At 41.0% G+C, this 19505-nt stretch overlaps 2 protein-coding genes across 8 annotated transcripts in view; one reads left to right on the forward strand and one right to left on the reverse strand.

Annotated features, from left to right (window-relative positions):
- The window catches only part of DNAJC1 (DnaJ heat shock protein family (Hsp40) member C1), a 108952-nt gene extending 105419 nt beyond the window's left edge, over positions 1 to 3533 (forward strand). Inside the window, exons 10-12 of the mRNA XM_032101513.1 lie at positions 1208 to 1256; positions 1703 to 2181; positions 3312 to 3533. Coding sequence (XP_031957404.1) covers positions 1208 to 1256; positions 1703 to 2181; positions 3312 to 3380 — 597 coding nt within the window. The 3' untranslated portion in view covers positions 3381 to 3533. The remainder of the gene's footprint in view (positions 1 to 1207; positions 1257 to 1702; positions 2182 to 3311) is intronic.
- A 5721-nt stretch (positions 3534 to 9254) lies between these two features.
- Positions 9255 to 19505, reverse strand: part of MLLT10 (MLLT10 histone lysine methyltransferase DOT1L cofactor) — a 128795-nt gene continuing 118544 nt past the window's right edge. For 4 of the 7 annotated variants that reach the window (XM_032101480.1, XM_032101456.1, XM_032101473.1 and 1 more), the window contains 4 exons: positions 19027 to 19385; positions 13989 to 14091; positions 13022 to 13234; positions 9255 to 10897 (listed from right to left, as the gene is read on the reverse strand). In XM_032101480.1, the coding sequence (XP_031957371.1) occupies positions 10829 to 10897; positions 13022 to 13234; positions 13989 to 14091; positions 19027 to 19385 (744 nt within the window). In that variant the 3' untranslated portion in view covers positions 9255 to 10828. Of the gene's footprint in view, positions 10898 to 13021; positions 13235 to 13988; positions 14092 to 15988; positions 16066 to 19026; positions 19386 to 19505 lie in introns of all 7 variants that reach the window. The other 3 variants (XM_032101502.1, XM_032101464.1, XR_004238693.1) reach the window with 2 other exon arrangements.

Genomic DNA, 19505 nt, shown 5'->3' on the forward strand with positions numbered 1-19505 from the left:
ACATTTTCAGTAATTAAAAAGATTGTATAATTCTTTGAATACTACATTTTAAGATGCCTTTTTTGTGGTACCTGCATTTGGGACTGTAGGCCACTACCTAAAAGGAACTAGAAGAGAGCTGGAGGGGGACTTTCTACAAGTGCCTGTAGTGATAGGATAAGAGGCAATGGCTTTAAACTGACAGTAAGTAGGTTTAGATGAGATATTAGGAAGAAATTTTTTACTGTGAGGGTGGAAGGGCACTGAGAAGGTTGCCCAGAGAAATCATGGATGCCTGATCTCTGGAAGTGTTCCACTGGTTGGTCCAGTGGAAGGTGTGTCCATGCCAGGAGGGTTGGAACCAGATGATCCTTAAAGTCCCTTTCAAGCCAAGCCATTCTATAATTCTGTGGTCATTTTATATAACAAAGATGCTAAGTAATTAAAGAATCTTAATTTTAAGTGAAGCCTGTCTTGTTATCTGTAGTGAGGTCTAGAAATTTGGGATGAGGAAGCCCCTTTTTCTGGGTGGGGAGAAAGCCTGCTTGTTTGCTTACAAACAGAACAAATTTTGAAACAATCACTTTGTACTTTAAAAAAACCCAAAAATGCTAAATATAGTGTTACTTTTCTCCCAGGACAGAGATTTCAGTATACATGGAGCAGTTGAATCAAGCAGCTCTCTATCCTTTGGACTATCAGTAATAACTTTTTTTGCTGCAGTACCAGGACTTAGGAGGTGTCTTTGCTGATGTTTGGCAGTCAAACTGTTACATTTCATTTGGGGACCGAATGCCTGTCCACTCATGTGCTTCATCATCTGGACCTATGTGGGTCATTTTGTTCTTTTGTTCAGTATTGAGAAACTAACATATAGAAGACAACTCATTTGCTTCTATTTTTAGGTCGGAAAATTAGGGTTTAACAAGGAAAGAAAATAAAATTTGAGTATCAACTGTGGTGTATTATGGTGATAGTAATAGAAATATGTAGCATCACTTAAATTATTTTAATAAGCCAGGAATCGTTTAGAAAGAACAAAATCTAGAAGGTTACTTTAAGCTAGTTTGGGCTCCATATGTGAGCAAAGGCAGCCAAAGAACAACAGCCTCACCATATTTAATGTGTCTTCAATGTAGGTGTTTCGTGGTAAGCTAATCATGAATTCTTCAATAGCCCCAATGATATCATTTTTTAATAGTCCTTTATATTTGTTGTTTTCATGCAGGTTACTCTGAAAGCCAAACAGGTGAAGGATTCTGTTACATATACACCAGGTGTGTGCTTATGAAAATCACTGGGTTTGGGTGATAGCTGTGCCTTTCAGAGTCTGCTCTGCAGAGAGATTTTTGCAACCTTGACTTACTTTGAGAAAAGAGAAGAACTGCGGGGTGTTCTGAGGGAACATTTCCCTTGAGCTATATCTTCCCGGGATTTCTTACTCCATTTATTGTGGGGTTTGTTCATGTGTTCAGGCTACTCTCCTCGTTTATATGAGTGTGGGAATTTAGCAGCACTTCCCATAGATCAGATAAGCTCCTAATTGGCAAAGTTCAACACCGTGAATAGCTTGATTTCTCAATTTTTTATTTCTTAAGCAGTCAGTCCAGAAGAGCTTTTTGTCCACTCAGCTGTTCCCAGAACCTTTAATTTGTGGGCAGTTCCCTGCTTGCTTGTGGGGTGTTTTACTTTTTCAGAAGTGTAACAGCAGTGCTTCTAACAGGTATCATTAGGCTCTCTGAGCTTAAAACGCTGGCCCACAATTCTAAAAATTTCAAAGTCAACATGAATCTGCCGGATCACATAATCACCCAGAGAGAAAGGGAGGAGGAAGTGGAGGAGGAGGGGAACTACAATCTTACACCAGAGCAGATGGATGTCCAAACAGATCCAAAGGAGACCAGTGCAAGTGAAACTAGACACCGCAGACGAAAAATTGTCAAAGCACCTGAAATGGCTCTGCTAGCAACAAAAGAGGCACCAGAAGAGAAGGGCAGAGGGAGACGTCAGAAAGATTTTGATAACACTGAGCAAGAGGAAGAGAGTGATGATGAGAGCAGAAGAAGGGAGAAAAGCCGTGCACCAGAAGAACTGTGGACTCAAAATCAACAGAAACTTCTTGAAATGGCCTTGCAGCAGCATCCAAAGGGAACATCGGATCGCTGGGATAAAATAGCAAAATGTGTTCCTGGAAAAAGCAAGGTATGACTTGTTTTGACTGAACTATAGTATAAATTGAGGGGAAACATACTTGCTACTGATCTGTGATTACCTTAAGAATGAGGGTCCAGGCAGAAAGGTGAGGCCTTTACTTGGCCTCTCAGTCTAGACTCAGGTGACCTAAAGAGCATTACTGTCATGTTTGTTGTTTTATTTAAAACACCTTTTCATTCATTTCAGTTTGTTTGATCTAATACAGCAAATGTTGAAATAACTCCTGTTTCATTTAAAATACCTACCTCTCCTCTGCCTTTCAGATCTTCAATTGCAGGACAAATTAGATTTTAAAACAAATTTTGATTCAAAGTTAGTAACCAAATGTTGGTGAGCTGCTTTACTTACACTTTCACAATACCTTTCTCAACCCATCTCAATGAACAGACAAAATAAGTAATCCATCTGCAAGTGTTAAATGCTCAATAATCTATCTAATGTTCTTTTTGTAAGTATAATCTTTTTAAAACGGCATTCATTGTCATTGATATAGATGGTCTGTGCTAGATCTCTTAAAAGTTGTGATAGCTTAGTTTGCTTGCTTCAGCCACTGTAGCTGCAGAAAAGCCCTGTAGTATTTGTGCCACACACAGTGTGAGGGGGCAGGAAGTGCAATAGGGAAGGATTTGGGTGTTTCTCTAGCTCTGAAGCTGTTCTGCAGTCTCTGGTGTCAGCAGGTGCTGCATCAGTGACCTTGAAGGCTTGGCTTAACCTGCCTGCAGTGGGGCTCACACCAGAGTAACTGTTTTAAATAGATACTGCAATAATTGCTCTTGCAGTCATTGTCAAGAAGTACTGGGCAACTGTTTCTTGGGTTTGTGTACTCTTCGAAGAGATAAATAAGCCACTAAGAAATGTAAATTGCAAGTTCATTTTTCTAATCCCCTCTTCCCTAGATGTAGATTCCCCTTCTCAAATTTAGTGTGCAACTTTAAAGCGAGAAGAACCAACCAACCAACCAAGAAAAAACCCAAACAAACAAAAAAAAGCCCACTCAAAAAAAAAACCCTACACAACCCCCAGAACCCAACTCTTCTTCTAGAATAAGATAGCATGTATAGAGTTAAAGCAATACTAAAATTTCAACCTTTGAATAACACTTTTGTGTTTCCTTTCAGGAGGAGTGTATAGCAAGATACAAGTTGCTTGTTGAACTGGTACAAAAGAAAAAAATGGCTAAAAGCTGAATGTTGTGAGCAAGAAGAGATGTAGCTCATCTTTGTCAAAATGGGGTTTTAAATCTCACGGGCAGGAAACTGCATTTTTGTACCTCAGTATTTCTATACATCATGTGCCTTAGTAAAAGAAAATATTAATAAATCTTATACTATCTCACCTGGTTTGCGTGTTGAAGAATGAAAGTGTGTTTGTATTGAAGAGCTGCTTATGCAGATGTGTGATAATAATGTCTAAAAGTGAGCAGACCTTCAGGAAAACCCCCTCTGATAATCACATACTGAATCTGGTAGGTTTGCAGCCAATGGATATACAGTGTACAAGTAACTTAGATTTGTTTTGAAAGAGAGAATTGACCTGAAATTGTTAAGCAAGCACGAGAGTAATGAAACTCTGCACTCAAAATATATTTTTCTTTCTTGCACCTCTAAATCCAAGACCATATGCTTATAAACACCTTATTCTTATAAATACCTAGTCATATTTTGAAATAAGTAGTATTTCTAGTATTAATTTCCACATATATTTATATGCACCTGCAATATAATACCTTCTTCTGCCAACCCTGCAGTTATACACAGTGATATTTGATAGCATTGTTAATTCAGTGGAGTTGAAATGGGTAAAAACACTAAAGGCCTTAATTTTTAAATTTGAAATTAAGAGATACAAGATACTTCAGGACCATTTTTAAGTACAGAATGGCTAACTTTCTTGGGCTAAGAGCTCTCATATTTGAGGGGTGGTTGTATACCCTGGATTCGATTTGAAGAATAGGTAATAAGGGTTATATTATTCCCTCCTTGTAATTTTGTTTTGTATAACTTTTCCAGAATTAGGAAAAACTTAAAATGCTGGAATAAAGGGTACTTAATGGGCTGTAAGTTACAGCAATAAATCAGAGCAGTGATCACAGTCTTTTACAAGAAATATTAAGGACTTTTTAAAAGCATTTTTTAGCATTCAAATTGTGATTTATACCAGGATTCTAAAAATCTTTTGAGCTTTAATTCAAAATCAAAATGAAAACTCAGAGGATCACGTATCTGAACTCAAAATTGAAACTTGGTGGCTGAAAATCTCCTTTAACTTCCTGCCATTTCCACTGCTGATTTTCCCAGTAACTACCAATTGTGCTCCTTCTGTCAGGTCAGCATTTCACAACATTTCATCCCATTCCCATAAAACTTTAAGGGCCAAGTATTTAGGGAATATAACGGTCTTCCATATGTGTTCCTCTACCAATTGGAGCTTTGTTGGGGTTTTTTTATCTTATATAAAAAAAAAATCGTGGTAGAAATAATGATATTATGGAAACATATCCAGATACAAAATAATGCATCTAAATTTTTTTCACAGAGAACTTCACAGCTTAACTGCATTGGAAATGAAACATATTTAGAAGCTGTACTGTGGTGTGGGTGCTAATCGATGGAACAGGAATTCTGTGCTACTATGAAGGGAGAATCTTGGTGAGATCAAGTGAGGTATTTTCAAGAGGTATCAGGAAATCTTAACTTTCAAAAGCTTTTAGTCATCCAGAACACTCAAATGAGAGATGATTAGCTATAAAGCAAGGTAATTGAAATGGCTGCAAAGAAAAGCTGCTAAAATGGTGAAGGGAATAGGTGAAAATTAATGGGTGGAGCTGGGGTAGAAGAACATCAGCAAATGGAGATGTACTGTTCATGAACAAAATAGACTGGTAATGGGAATATTTCTGCAGTTTCAAAACAAGGAAGCAGGTACTGGGAGAGTTTAGCCTGTGAGGAGAAGAGAGCCATCTTTCCTTTCCAGTCTGGACTTACAAGACTTTACCTGGGATGGTGTGCCTGGTTCAGTGTATCACACTTTGAGATGTAGAGCATCCAGAAGAGGCAGAGAGAATGATCCTGTGTTTGCAATGCCTGATTTGCAAGGAAGGAATTGTTGGTATTTGCTCTAGACTAGAGAGAGGGAAAAGTCTTCAAGGTCTGTATAAGGGAGCTTTGCAGTTGCGTGATCTCCGTTTCCCTGATGTGATCCATATGGAAATGCTACAAGTCTGCTGTGGCTGTGAAGAGTAACAATGGGCTCAGTTTGGCATGAGAAATAGCTTAGTTAGGTGTCAGGGCAAAAAAATCCAGTATATATATGTATATATATATATATATAACAAGGACTTGGGAGGACTCTTGACACCTTTATTGCTGGAGATCTAAACTTAACGTGAGCACCTGCTCAAGACTGGCCACAGCCCCACCAGTGTGTGGCAATCAGTAGTCACACAGTGCCTCCCAACACCTCCCACTCCCCTCCACCACAGCCCTTCTGCATGGGGGTCAAAGGAAGAAGGACAAGAACTGCTGACTGGTAAGAGTTTTTGTTTGTGTGTAACACCATTCACACTGAGAAACTTGAAACAATGCTCCTGACAAATCCAGTTTACCTGAAGGAAGATGTTTAAGGATGGGCAAAAGTTGTATGTGCCCTTCTGTCACACTTGTCAGGTTGAACACCTGAGTGCTGGATGTGCTGCTTATGCATGGATGGAAGAGAATTCATGGATTGCATCCTTCCTGCTTAAAGACTGAACCTTCCCAAAAGCAGAGGCAAGCTGGCTGTGCAAGAGAAATGCACTGGCCTCTTGCACAGTGGCACTGCACTGGGAATTGGTGACAGGCCCAACTGTCTCAGCATCAAGAACTGGGAAGGTTTTCCAGTGCACTGGTGGGTCATTTGGAACTTGGATGGGGAATGTGAGTCAGTGCCCTGCACGAGTGCATCTGATCTCTGCACCCAGATGCTCAGATCCCCATCCAGGAGCCATCCCTCACGGAGCAAGGTAGTGAAGGCTTCGTCCAGAGCACATCCGGTCATACTTCAGATCATCAAGGGCCAAAGGAATTGGCACAGCCTTAGCTTTAGCTTTAGTGCTTGGCAGTGGGGAGGAAGGAGGCCTGGTAAGAGTGAGACTTTCAGAGCCTCTCAGGGCCCTTTCCTGGGGTTGCCAGGTGTGTTGTGGAGATGACACAGCCCTATTAGCAGTGCCTTTAGTCTGTGGTGACTGAGGTCACACATGATGCTCACTGGAGAAGTGGAAGACTGTACCCAGGCTTTGTTTTCTCATGGGTCTGTTACCCAACACCAGAGCTTGTTTTTCTAAAACTCTGTCCATGAAAATCAAGGTCACTCAAGGCTTGGGATTTAAGCAACTTCTTCCAACTTTTGTTGTAGCACGGAACGAACATTTCCTTTAAGTAAGATTAATAATTTGCCTGCTAGCAAAATATATTTTCTTTCCTGGGCAGTTTTGAGCTGTAGCTCAACAGTGCTTTTGCACCATAACTTTGTGTTAGTCCTAGAGGGTCTGTGCTGTAGGTTCTATACTCTGACTTGCACTTAACTATGTCAGATCTGAGCCTACTTTGAGGGTCTTTGCTCGTCTCTGCTGATGGGATGGGCAGAACACTGTGGAAAGGAGCGTTTGGAGCAGATGAGACAGGGAGGGCAATCTTCCGTTACTGCTGAGGATCCAGTCCCAGTGCCAAGCTGAAGGATCCTGGCAACCATACACAAGTGAGGCAGTAGAATATGGCTGAGATGCTGTGAAGGTTAATAGTGCTCACATTTAGGCTGTGTAGTTCTAGAGGAAAGACCAGATGCTGGTCTGCAGTGTCCTTTTGTAAATGTAGATGTTTGGACTGCATTACTCTCAACCTTATAGTTCTCAGTGCTTGAATTAATTAAAAAAAAAAAAAAAAAAGATGTTTCAGGAACAATTTTGCAATGTGACCTCTTTATGAGATGACAGGGCCTGAAAACAACAGGAACACTGAAGAGTTCTCCTTTAGGTGGACCCAACAGTAAGATTTTAGTGCAGCTTATGAAAAACAGGCATCAGAAAACTGGTCATTAAATGTCACACAGTGCTACTGCTGAATGAGTTGCTCCTGCTAACACAGCTTGAATGGATAAAGTTGATAAAAGCAGGATTTCAGATGATGTAGGCTGTCCAGAATTAGTTGGCTTCTCTAAGCCATAAGGTTTGTTGTCATTCAGTGAAGTGGAGTTTTGATGAAAAATCTGAATGCTGCACCTTTAGTCTGTGCTGCTTTTGTGACACTGAGCCCAGAGCAGTTCCCAACACAGAAGGAGAGCTCAGCAACTTGGCTGCCAGGGACCTGCAGAGGGGCTTGGGCTGCTTTGGCATCCAAGGCATTCCACAGGGACAGCCCTGTGGGCTTTACTGGACTGGCGCCAAATCAGCCACAGACCATCATCTTTGATGTCAGGACCTGCAAAGTCATTGAAACAAGATTGGTTTTGACTGCATCTGGCCCTCATGTGAACTTGGCTTTGATGTGGTCTCTTTCTTTAAAGGGCTGGTGAACTGAATTTTTGTTTGGATGTCAGAACTGTCCTTTTCATTATTTCCTTGCTGCTTCTTGTTGGTCCACCAGGACTGTGGTACTGTAAACCACCCCTTGCAGTCTTGGGCTTCTGGCACCAATCTCTTGACAATTCTGAGTATTTCTAACTTTGTCCCTTTCACACTTCTCTTAGCAGGAGACAGGTACCAGAGTATAGGCAGTCCCTTCCTAATAAAAGAAATACACAAGGAAAGGCGGGACTTAGCACTTTCACTTATTGACTTATATTGCCTGAGTGGTTTTAGCTTTGGCTTAGGTCCACAAATAAAGCAGCAGTCCATGGCTCCAGGAGCAGTGGCACTCAGGATTCCCTGGAGACCTTGTGCCAGGGGCAGGTGTAGATTGGGCTTTTCTTCCCCTACCTCCAGCTCTGGCAGTACCAAGTGTAACTTTGGGGCCCGGCCTTCCGTGATTTGTAGTCTCCCTTCTCAGCACTGATCAACAGCCAGTGCTCAAGCACTGACAGCTCCTGAGCTCTGGACCTTGTACACATTTAATCAGTAGAAATGCTGAAGTCTCCTGGATCTCTTCCTCAAAGAATAAAACACTCATCAACCACCCTCAAAATGTCAGGAGGTTTTTCTAGTCCTGGGGAGGGTGGGAGCAACTGATGCCCCTTTTTGCTGTGCCAGGTGATGTTTCACATTTCCCTACAGCTTGTTCATTTACCAGTCTTCTTTCAGGATTCCAGTTTTCCCCACTGGAAAATAAAACAAAAACATTAAGTACTTGGGCCTTGAGCAGATGGAACAACATTCAAATGGCACAGCCCACAGCAACACCATCTTCCTGCTCCTTGTCCCAGAAGCTGCTCTGAGCCTCAGACTGCCCCTGACTAGAGAGGAGCTAAAAATTGTGAGGAAGCCATAAATGCATCTCTTGTCTGTCAACCCCTGACTAGCACAAGCCTCACATTTTATCTTCAAGTGACTGTACAGGAAGGGTCAAGTTCTCTTTGCTTCCTGGGAAATAAAAAACCAGTATTTAGCTATTTATCAATCTTCCCATGGACAATAAGCAAAATTCATGGAAAAAACCACTGTGCTGGTTTTACAGAAAGTACAGTGCAAAGGTTACAGCAACAACCTCACTCCCCTCACCCAGGCAGGTGCAGATAAGAAACCATCCCCTCCCCACCAAGCTCCTGCCAAGTTCCATCGGAACAAACTGGAGCCGTTGGACAACAGCCACTGCTCCTGTGATTCCAGTCATTCCTCTCTGAAGGGTGAAAGCAAAAAACTGGCACCAGACCCAGGGCTGCAATGGGCATTTCTGTCCAGTAAGTGGAAATATTCCTGGACAGTTTTTCAGCTACATCAGTGTCTCCTGAAAGGAAAAATTTACATGAAAAGTATTTTTTGAAACTTCTTGTAATCAAATTTAGTAGCCATGTGCAAATCAAATCCTTCCTGTCGTGTGATGCTAATAAAAATATTCCATTCCTCTACAAGACTCACATTCACACAAGCCATATACAATGATAAACATTATTAAAGTTTATTAACAAAAGCTTTGTACATATCTTTTCATACACTTGGAATTTTACATCTAGTCAAAATAACAGCACATTTCCATCTTACCTTTTGTACAAATTGTTACAGAATATCCACCAGTGGGGCGAGTAAGTAAAATAAACCACTGGTTTACTTTTGTAAAGTATCTACAAAAGTGATTTGTGACATTTTTAAAAAAATTCCCCAGAACATATAAAAATAAATTATTTTTACTTTTTCAATTAAATCTACTAATTAGAAATATTACAAATCAAAATATCAATGTTTTCTTATGAATTCTTCACAATACAAAACAGATTCACAAAACTTTATTTACAGAAATGAGGTAAGAACTGTGCAATGTTTAACTAAGAAACATATTGCAGAATTAACATGTTCTTCCAAATAAGTACACAGTGGAGGTCTAATTACAGCTGGGTCTTTTCCGCTAATAATTCCCACCTCACTCTTGATTAGTGGTCATTACCCCCATTTAAACTGTCCTTCACCACCCTGCATAGACTCGCCACGAGATCAGCAACTGCCGGAAGTGTTGTAACACAAGTTCACCCGTTTCAACCACTGGGAAATTTTAGTGGGAAATGGTAACTCACTTTTTTGGTAATTTATTAGTGAAAAGTGACCCAGGTAACAATCTGCCTGAGCTCTCTACAGTGGTATAAACACCTCTAGGAAAGGCAGAACAAGGCTGCTGGTGCAAGACAGAATATTCCCGCTGCTAACAAGGACACATCTAGTGCATGATCAGCTGTTTGCAGCCATTTCAACGAAATGGAGGTAGCAACAGGCACTTGGTTTAGGCCAAACACTACACAAACTTCTTCCAGTGTGGCCTTCTCATCTGGTAAGAAAACTTTGTCACTGGAACCAAACAGGTTCCTTTAAAAACCTCAGAACTCTAAAACCTACACCAAAATTAATAAACTTTGGATTCCATACCATAATTCTTACTCAAGAAAAACTCCCAACTATACAACAATAGAAATTTAAAGGAATAAAAAGTTCAGAAGTAAATTCCCTTATGAGTCAGGTTTCAAAACAGGTGTGTAAAAAAAGAAACGATGAACAGCAAGTCCCAGCCGCCATTAGAATGTCAGTCTAAAAGGATCTATTAAAACTGCAGCAGCAGATCAGACGGGCTGGGGTTGGGCTGGTAAAACTACTGCTCTGAAACCAAAGCAATGCATCACTGCAGACAGTTTACAGCCTTTAAATCCATGAGATTAGGACTGAAGAGTCAAGTGTGTGTTCTTCCGTGGTTGAATTTGTACCTAGTACCATCATATTGACAAAATAATTATGATTTGCAGAGTTTCATCTACTTCACAGTCTGAGACATTAAAAAGTACATCCATTTTAGTGCAACAAGAAAGCAAATGAAAGCCTACCAAAAATATCCTTATGAAAATTATTAACCTCTTGCTGTGCAGTAAGAGTTCCTTGTTGCTCTTTTTCAATCTGCAGAAAGGGAACCCGCGGTTTGCAGCCACATGAAGTGCTATAACAGCAGGACGTGCAGGGCTCAAGTGTCATTCAAATGTCAACTCTTCTCTGACGCAACTGGTCCAGTTTTATCATTGAGCCTCTGTGTAAGAGAAAATACTTCTAAAAATCAGATTATAACATACAGAGCTAAGTAAAATTCAATTCATAAATATGACAAAGCAGTTGAGGTACATTCACCACAGCCATATAAATAGTAACTTCTGCACTGTAAAAAATAACCATGTACTGTAGAATAAAAAGTGGGAAAGGAAAGAATAATTAAAGGAGTAGTCCTGTATTGAAGCAACTAATGCTAAGGTCATGACAGCCAGCATTAGAAAACACCAACTCTGCTTCTACTGTCGTTCCAACAAGAGTGGCTGTTCCTGGCTGTGGGTCTCTCTAGAACTGCAAGATGGTCAAGAGAAACACCAGGTAACCTCTGCTACATCTGCCTACTGGAGAGGGCTGAAATCTACAGTTCCCCATCACAACAAATACCATTTCCAACTTGCCCCATCACAATTCTTTCTTTCATATATTGCTACAAAGACATTTCCTGCAAGTATTGAACAGGACTGAGCAAAAATCTCATCTCATTCACTGAGCATTCAGAAATGCCTGAAAACCTGTTTCAACTGCAAATGAGATTAAAACAGTTGAACTCTGGCAAATAGAGAATTTGTTAAAAACAGTTCAACAATCTATGCAACCTGTCTCAATTCTAGTCTTTAAAAAAAAATAAATTTCAAAAGAAATTTTTGTAAGGGCTTTGTTTGAAAGATGTTCTTTCTTGAAATTATCTACAGCTAACTGTTAACATAAAAACTGTAATGGCATACTTGTAAAAATACACTGCACTGTACAGACCTAGTAATGGCCATTTAAAAAAATCAAAGTAAGATCACGTAGAATATTTTGCTTGGATGTACACCAAATATAGGGTCTCAATTCCATTCAATACTAGTGTTTGGAAAATGAGGGGAGATAAGTTTTAAACATATGAGAACAAACTGTGAACATTTCTGAATGAAGGCAAGTCCTGGAGCCAACTCCTGTGCCAACACGTTTGCTGTGACAGTGACCCAGAGAACAGGATCCGACTGCAGAGACCGTTCGCAGCCGCAACGTCACAACTGCCCAAACCCCAAGGTGACAGTGACCCTGCACAAAGATGAACAAAACTAAGTGCTCATAATTTTGAATGGAAGGGAGCTGTTTCCAGGAAAAACTGTCTTGAAAATTCATCATTTATGTGGTTTTTATCTCACCTACTTCCTGGAAGTACCACTGAAGCCCAGCCCGAGTCCTCCACCACAGTGCTCCTCAAGTAGCACAAGGATTTGGGATTGGGGAACAGAGAGGGGACTCATAACTAGCCCAAACTCTCCCCACCTGCTCTTGCAGACAAGCTTCCCTTTCTTCTCTACCACTACCACTTGCTGTCTTCTCCAAGGAATGATGAAACTTTATGTCTTCCTGCTCTATTCATCCTCTGTTTTTCCAGGTTTCATATGCTCCTTCCTTTATCCTCTCATCTTAATTGTATGACCCTTAGAGAATGAAGCCTATTCTTTGACTTGTTGAAGAAAATTCCTCTGTCTTGGGGACGGAAATTATGGGCAAATACTAAATATAATGGAACATCTTTGCCAGAAAAATGTGTCTTGTTTCTTTATCTGTCTAGGAAAGATTTTATTACTCTACAAAGCAGAAGAGCCGCTCAGCCTCCCAATGTGCAGCCTCCTTTTCCCAGGCCAGAACCAAGAGGCACAAAGTCCATTCTCCTAACACAGGTTCCACCTTCCCAGCAATGGGATCCTCACCTCTCAAGTCATCAACTGATCCCCACAGCACCACAGGGCCTGAGGCCTGACCAAGGCAAACTCGCCAGTAAGGTGGTAAAAGGAATGACCCACAAAGAGTGGACACAGTGCTGGGGAAGAAGCAGGGTGAGGAGGACTAGGGCTGCAGTTGTAATTACAAGAGGAATGCAAGGGTCACACTGGACTGGTGTCCTGATCCAGGGAAGCAGGAGTGTGCAGCAGACATTTTGGTGTGACTACCAATTCGCAGAGTTCTAAGCCTCATTTAAGTGCAGCCCAAGGCTCAAGAAAAATAAAAAAAAGAAAGACAAAAAATCCACCATCTTTGATTTGTGAATACAGGTACATTACCTGCTTATCTTTTAGTTACCTCCTGGAGGTAGTGCATTGAAAGTGAGGTGAGAAGTATACTTACTGTCACCTTCTGAGCTGCATTATCTCCATGAATTGTAAGGAATGGGTTGGTAGCAGCTGCATTAAGTGGTGAGGCCTGTGTGCCTGAAAGTAAGTTGTTTATGGGTATCTGTGCTCCTCCAGTAATCTGCAATTGCTGTACTTCAGATTGATGGTGTTGGTGATGGTGATGTTGTTGCTGTACTAATTGATACAAAAGGGCCTGATGTTGTTCCTTGAGTAATATGAGGAGAGGGAGGAGGAAGAAAAAAAAGATCAATAATTAGTTGCTGAAAAATAGCTCCTCCCTGGGTTCCTGTTTATCCAGCTCTTCAGTCAGTGCAACCCTTACACTAATCCCAGCTAATTTAGGTTACACTAATGAAGTTCCATGAGACTGTGGGAAAGGAAAGAAAGTTCCTGTCAGACTTCCTGAAATCAGTAGCTCAGCAGAAATTCAGCTAAGCCTGATGGCTTAAACAGGCCTCTGCCAAAACAAACATACCTGAGACAACCATGTATTAAACCAACACAATTAACAATACAAATAGTTAAACCAGTTACCTAATGGCCTATATGAATACTGCAAGCAGAGCAAAGACAGCTCATGAGATGATATCCAAAAATCTTTTGCTAGTGTTCTAGTGGAATCAGAGATAGCTCAAAATACTGTTAGAATCCACACATGGTCCCAAACTCTGCTGCCCACAGCTGATGCTGAGAGAGACAAGCCTCCACATCCACACAGGACAAAATGGAACTGAAAGCACTAGGGAATGATTCTTGTAGCCATACACGCACCCCAGTAATATCCTACCATTTTACATGACTATCATCCAAAAAAGACTGAAGCAACTGAAAGACTAAAATATTATCAAAGCCTTTAATGTCAAGTTAAATGCATTACTATTATTTATATTAAGCTGAGGAGTTTATCCATGCCTTAGAATACAATAGAGGAATAAATCATAATTAACTGAAAAACTTACTGATGTGAGTTGCTGGGTACTTAGTAATTGCTGGAATTGCTGGTGCTGTTGATGAAGCAACAGTTGTCTCTGTTGGTCAGAAAGCAATCCTAGTCCCGAGGCACTGTAGGGTTTGACAGGGTAATACTGTGGTTTATATGGAAGTATGGAAACTTTTTACTCCAACTTTCCATTAAAGAAAAGATTTACACAGACAGACACTATTTAGCATTTGATTTCATACTGCAAATACTGTCTGACTGTCCAGTTGGGATTCCTGACACCACCCCCAAATGTCATTTATGCTGAGAAACAGCAACATCTTGCCTGTAACACGTCTACTCCCTCCATGTTATTTGAAACTCAGATAATAATTACCAATTATAAAGCTTTTTTCAAATGCTTTATACAGAAAGGCCAGATTTTATATTACAAGACAGCTCTTCCCAACCTTTAACACTTAGTTACCAAGCATTTACTTTGCCTTGGTTTCCTTCTAATTCCCATCTTCCGTGTCATTCAAACCACTCATATTGCCCACACCTTGTCTGTAATTTCGCAAACACCTTCAGCCTTGCAGGGAGCCAAGGGATGCTGCCATGGAATGAAGCTGCCTCTGCTTTTGCCAACTATTTGCTCCCAGTCCCTGTTTTCATGCCTACATAAAATTGTCTGCAAATATTTAGGAAATTGGGCAAGGAATAGATCCAGCTGACATCTAGGCTGTAAATAAAGGGTTTCTTCAGCTATACCAGTTTACTGCAAGACCAACGGCATGAACAAGGGCGTGTTGGGAATAGAAGACCAGGAAGACAGCTGGATTTACTCTTTCAGTAGAGTGTTGGCTTTTACTAGTTTAAAACACCCATTAAAATATTAAAGTGTAGTTTCATGATAGGTTTATCCTGCTGTTGAAAAATTAGGTACTTCCCTTTCAGCTGTACACTTCTGTCCCCTCCCCTCGTATCGGGTCTTGCAGCACAGTGGGCTGCAACCTGTGGGAACTGAGCTGAAACTTAAACCAATACAAAACACACTGACAGATTCTCTATTAATGTAGATGAGGTCACGGTGTGATGCAGAAGTTCTAGTAAGAAGGTGTGCATAGGATGACAGGATTGCTTGTTGGGATTGGTAGTAAGGAATTATTCACTTAAATAAGTCACAAATCCACACCATTAGGCTACAATCAGGTGGTTCCTCAGGACATAACATTTATCTTGCATTTTTACAGCAGCCAGCAAACTGTAGCCCAACTCTGCTGTAATTTGACTTGTAACCAGCCAATATGAAAATACCTAAAGCCCCATGATTCTCTCCTACTGGGACAGGGCAAGCCACATACAAACTTTGTCTCATACTTCGTTGCATGGTCTCAGCACTATGGGACACACCTGACAGGCTGCACTTATTATTTCCTAAGGGGAAAGGGAAGCCTGTGTCAATGGAAAGTTTATGGAATCCACCCAAGGCTACTGAGGGACCTGATGGAAATGCTCACAGAGACACTTTCAACCATTTTCCAGCAGCCCTGGCTGACCGGGATCTCAAGATTCCAGCTGATGACCAGACAGCAAATGTGATGCCTGTCTAGAAGAAGGGCTGGAAGGAGGATCTGGGCATGAGGCCTTGTCAGTCTGACCTTGGTGCCAGGGAAGGTCATGGAGCAGATCCTCTTGAGTGCCACGACACGGCACATGCAGGATAACCAGGGCATGGGGCCCAGCCAGCCGGGTTTGTGAAAGGCAGGTCCTACTTGATTGACCTGATCTCCTGTGACAAGGTGATCTGTTTGGTGGGTGAGGGAAAGGCTGAGAATGCATCTACCTGGACTTAGGTAAAGCCTTTCACACTATTTCCTACAGTATTCTGACTAATATGACCATTATTTCCTTCTTCTCCTTTGACCTCACTTTTTCTGTAGTCTTCTATACTGGCATGAATCTTCTCCACTGTTTTTGTTGGGGTTTTTTTTTCATTCTTTTATCCCATTCTTTCTTTTTTCCCAGATCATGTTTTACCTTTGCACTTCTTTTTTCTGCTGTTGTTCTCCCTTCTCTTTAATCGCTCTGCCTGCCTCTCTTGCTCTGCATTGGCACTTGAAAGAAAATACCCTCAGTCAGCAGCTGAGATCTCAGTGTCTAGAAACAAAACCGAACTGCAGAGGACAAAATGCTGCAGCTCCCAAGCTTCCCAGAAGAGACAGTTCACTGGATTCCACCACAGGGCTTTCTCTAAACCAGATCAGCTTGGAATGTAAATTTAATCCTTTTTAGCTTCTCATTAAAAGGTACATGATCAGTCTGAAACTCTCCATCCTATAGTCTTCTCTGGTTGCGAGAATGTAAAGAAACAATCCTATCTCTTTCCTCAAATCACTTAATCTCCCAGTTGCTGGCAATCTGTATTAAGCCATCTTTTTTCCCAGAAAAGGATCAAGTATTTTTCTCTGCCGAATGAATGTGGGTTCTTTTACCTACGACTTGAAACTCTCTCCAACAACAGTGTGCAAATCAGTCTTTTCTCACCTCCCTGTGTCCCACAGTTAAAGGGTTCATATGAATATGGACAATATGCATAAAGAAGTCTTCCTGCATTGGTGAACACTGCCTATTTTTCACATTAAGCTGTTGGAACAGATTCTGAAGCTTGGGAAGTTACTGTAACAAGCAACTTACAGGAACACCTGGCAAGCCTTTTAAAATTACAGAACAATACCCTGAAGTTAGAAAGCAGGGCTGAGTTCTCAGGTGGCTTTCCAACATGTTGCCAGTACTGATTTAAACCACCTCCAAACTTGACCCTCACCACACAATCTAACCAGGGTCACCACAGCACCAAACCTTCAGGCCCGCCTGTGCTTGGTACCATTCAACCTTCCCACTAGAGCAGTTCAAAGAGCAGGGATACTCTGGGAAATTTAACATTAAAGAAACAGACAACTAGTTGCCACCGAAGCAGCATCAAACTCAAGCCTGGCAGGTGACCCATAGAGTTCCAGAACCAATAATTTCAACCAGTGGAAATGTTTTTTTATCTATTTTTTCCTCCCTTCAAAATCATCCCAGATCCTCTTTGCAACTTAGTTCCCATAACAAAAAGTTTTTTTCTATTTTTCTCTAAAGCATTTGTAATGGGACCAACAGGAATGAGGAATGCACATGTCATTACCAGAATCATATTAGCACTAACTAACATTACTGAACTTTTCCCTTCTAAACATACAACCACAAATACTAAAAACTCCAGAGAAAATGAGGGTCATTGTGAAACACCTCAAAAGGAAGAGGGCCTGGGAAATATGGATGAGCTCAAATAAAGCAGAGAATTGTGTGAGAAGTGCACTTTTAAATTTAATATAAACATTAATTTTAAATTAGTATTATTGAGGGAGCAGTGCAGAAAGAGATCATGCCATAATAGAAACAGAGAAGTAGAAGTGCTGACAGACTTGAACAGCATAAGCTTGTTGCTGTAGCAGAAAATAGGGAGTCACTGGGAGTATTCCAGACTCTACTAAAGGTTAGAATGAGAGTTTAAGAACAGGATACTAGCCCCAGTATTTTGCATGAATCGGAGCATTCTACTACTAGGTTACCCAGTGAAGTAGTTAAGATGGATATTAAAAAAGAAACAAAAGAACTTCTGCAATACAAAGAGTCAGAAGCAAATAATCTGTGTATAAACAAAATCATTTGAGAAAACAGTGGCATGACTGGTATTCAGCATAACTGATATAGTCTGGCAGTACCTGAAAGTGGAAAGCATTATGCAACTGGTTAATATGATTGATCTTGTCTAGTATTTCTCACTCTCTCTCACACTTTTGGGGAGAGTAACGCAAAAGCTTTGTGCTTTTTGCCAACCGCTGATACTCAAGAAAGAAGAAAACTTTTCATTAACACAATGTCTTTTGTTTAACATATGTAACCTCATGTTCACATATGATATAAACTATGAAAAATACAGGCTCCTCAGCAAAAACATAATGACTCATGCCAACAACAGGATACACTTGAAAGTATCAGATTTTATGAGCCTACTGAAGCAATACCACACAATGATACAGTACATGAATATTCAGGAGCTGCCAAACCAACAGCAAGCAAAGAAACTGGAAAAGGAAGCTAGGAAATTAGGGATCCCTTGCATCATACCAATCACGTATGACTTTTTTTGATGGATAATCCACCATAATCTCCAAAAATAAACTCTACTTACAGACAAGTAATCCACTCCCTATTTACAGGCACTTCTTTCTACACAGAACTGTATTTCTCCTTCCTAAGTGAAGGACAGGACAAGGGGTGTGGGGAAGGGGAGCGGCGAGAAAAGAGTTGGCCCTGGATCTGCTCTATCCCAAAATACTTCCAAACCAAGAAGTCCATTCCTTCTCCTGGAAACCAGATGTCTCCTTTTGTTACCCATTCTCCTTGCAACTCAAGCAGCAACAGTTAAGGCCACTGAGGGTACCCTGCTTTGGTGAAGGGCTGTTAGGAATACTCACAAATGAATCTTTTTAAGCATTTAGAAACCACTTGAAAAACTAATTTTGTTGGGTTTGGAGTCAGTGCAGGCAACTGAAAACACCATGCAACTGTATTACAACTCTGGTTAGTTATGCCTGTTACATCTTGAATTACACGACCATATACCCTTCTTCCCCTCCCCCCTTCTTACTGCAACAAATGGTAGCTTTTCCAGCACTCCTTTAATCCCGGAAGAACAATTGGCAGGACAAAGAATATTGTTTTCTGAACTGAAAAACGGAGCTGAAGCATATTTACATAATTACATTTGTTTGGGAATGTGACTTGATTAAAAAACAGGAATCCACTAGGATTCCCAAAAGCTTTAGAGAAAACATCTTTTCTTTAACTTGACTACCTGTGCTTCCATTAAATGCCTCCTCACTTTCATTCACAGACCAGGAACAGAACTTACTTGGATAATTATACGCTAAGGAAGAAACAGTATATTTGGAGTAAGACAAAAAAACCCAGCTAACCTGAAGAACAGCAGGCACTATGAGGAAAAACATAAATCAGGGAACTCTTACCTGTTATTTAGTGTGGTTGGCAGAGGATGCGTTGCATTGGGTGGCACGGTTGCATGAGTGAGAGAAGCGTTCTGTGATATTGTTGCTGGCGTCTGAATTACCCCATTTAAAGCCCCTACAATTCCATTGATTGCCAGCTGGCTGGCTGGCAGTGCTCCAATTATTCCACCCACACCCTGCACTGCAGGAATGGTGGAGGTTACAGTCTGCATACCACTAGCCAGTGCCCCCACTGTCACACCATTGACCTGCTGAACTCCAGGGACTCCCGAGCCTTGCTGGGCCGGACTCTGCCCAGCAGGTGGTGGAGTGGAAAGCGCTGATGAACTGCTGGTGCTTTGTCCACTGGAGGTTATCTCCTGGTGTCAAAACAAACAACAAAGCCCCCTCAGCTGCATAAAATTTCACCTAACGCCACAATGCAAGGACTGGGATGAGTTAACTTGTAACAAGTTTAGGTTTAGAAGAAAGAAATAAAA

This window comes from Corvus moneduloides, chromosome 1 (genome assembly GCF_009650955.1).
Source record: "Corvus moneduloides isolate bCorMon1 chromosome 1, bCorMon1.pri, whole genome shotgun sequence".
In the NCBI taxonomy this organism is placed as follows: Eukaryota; Metazoa; Chordata; class Aves; order Passeriformes; family Corvidae; genus Corvus; species Corvus moneduloides.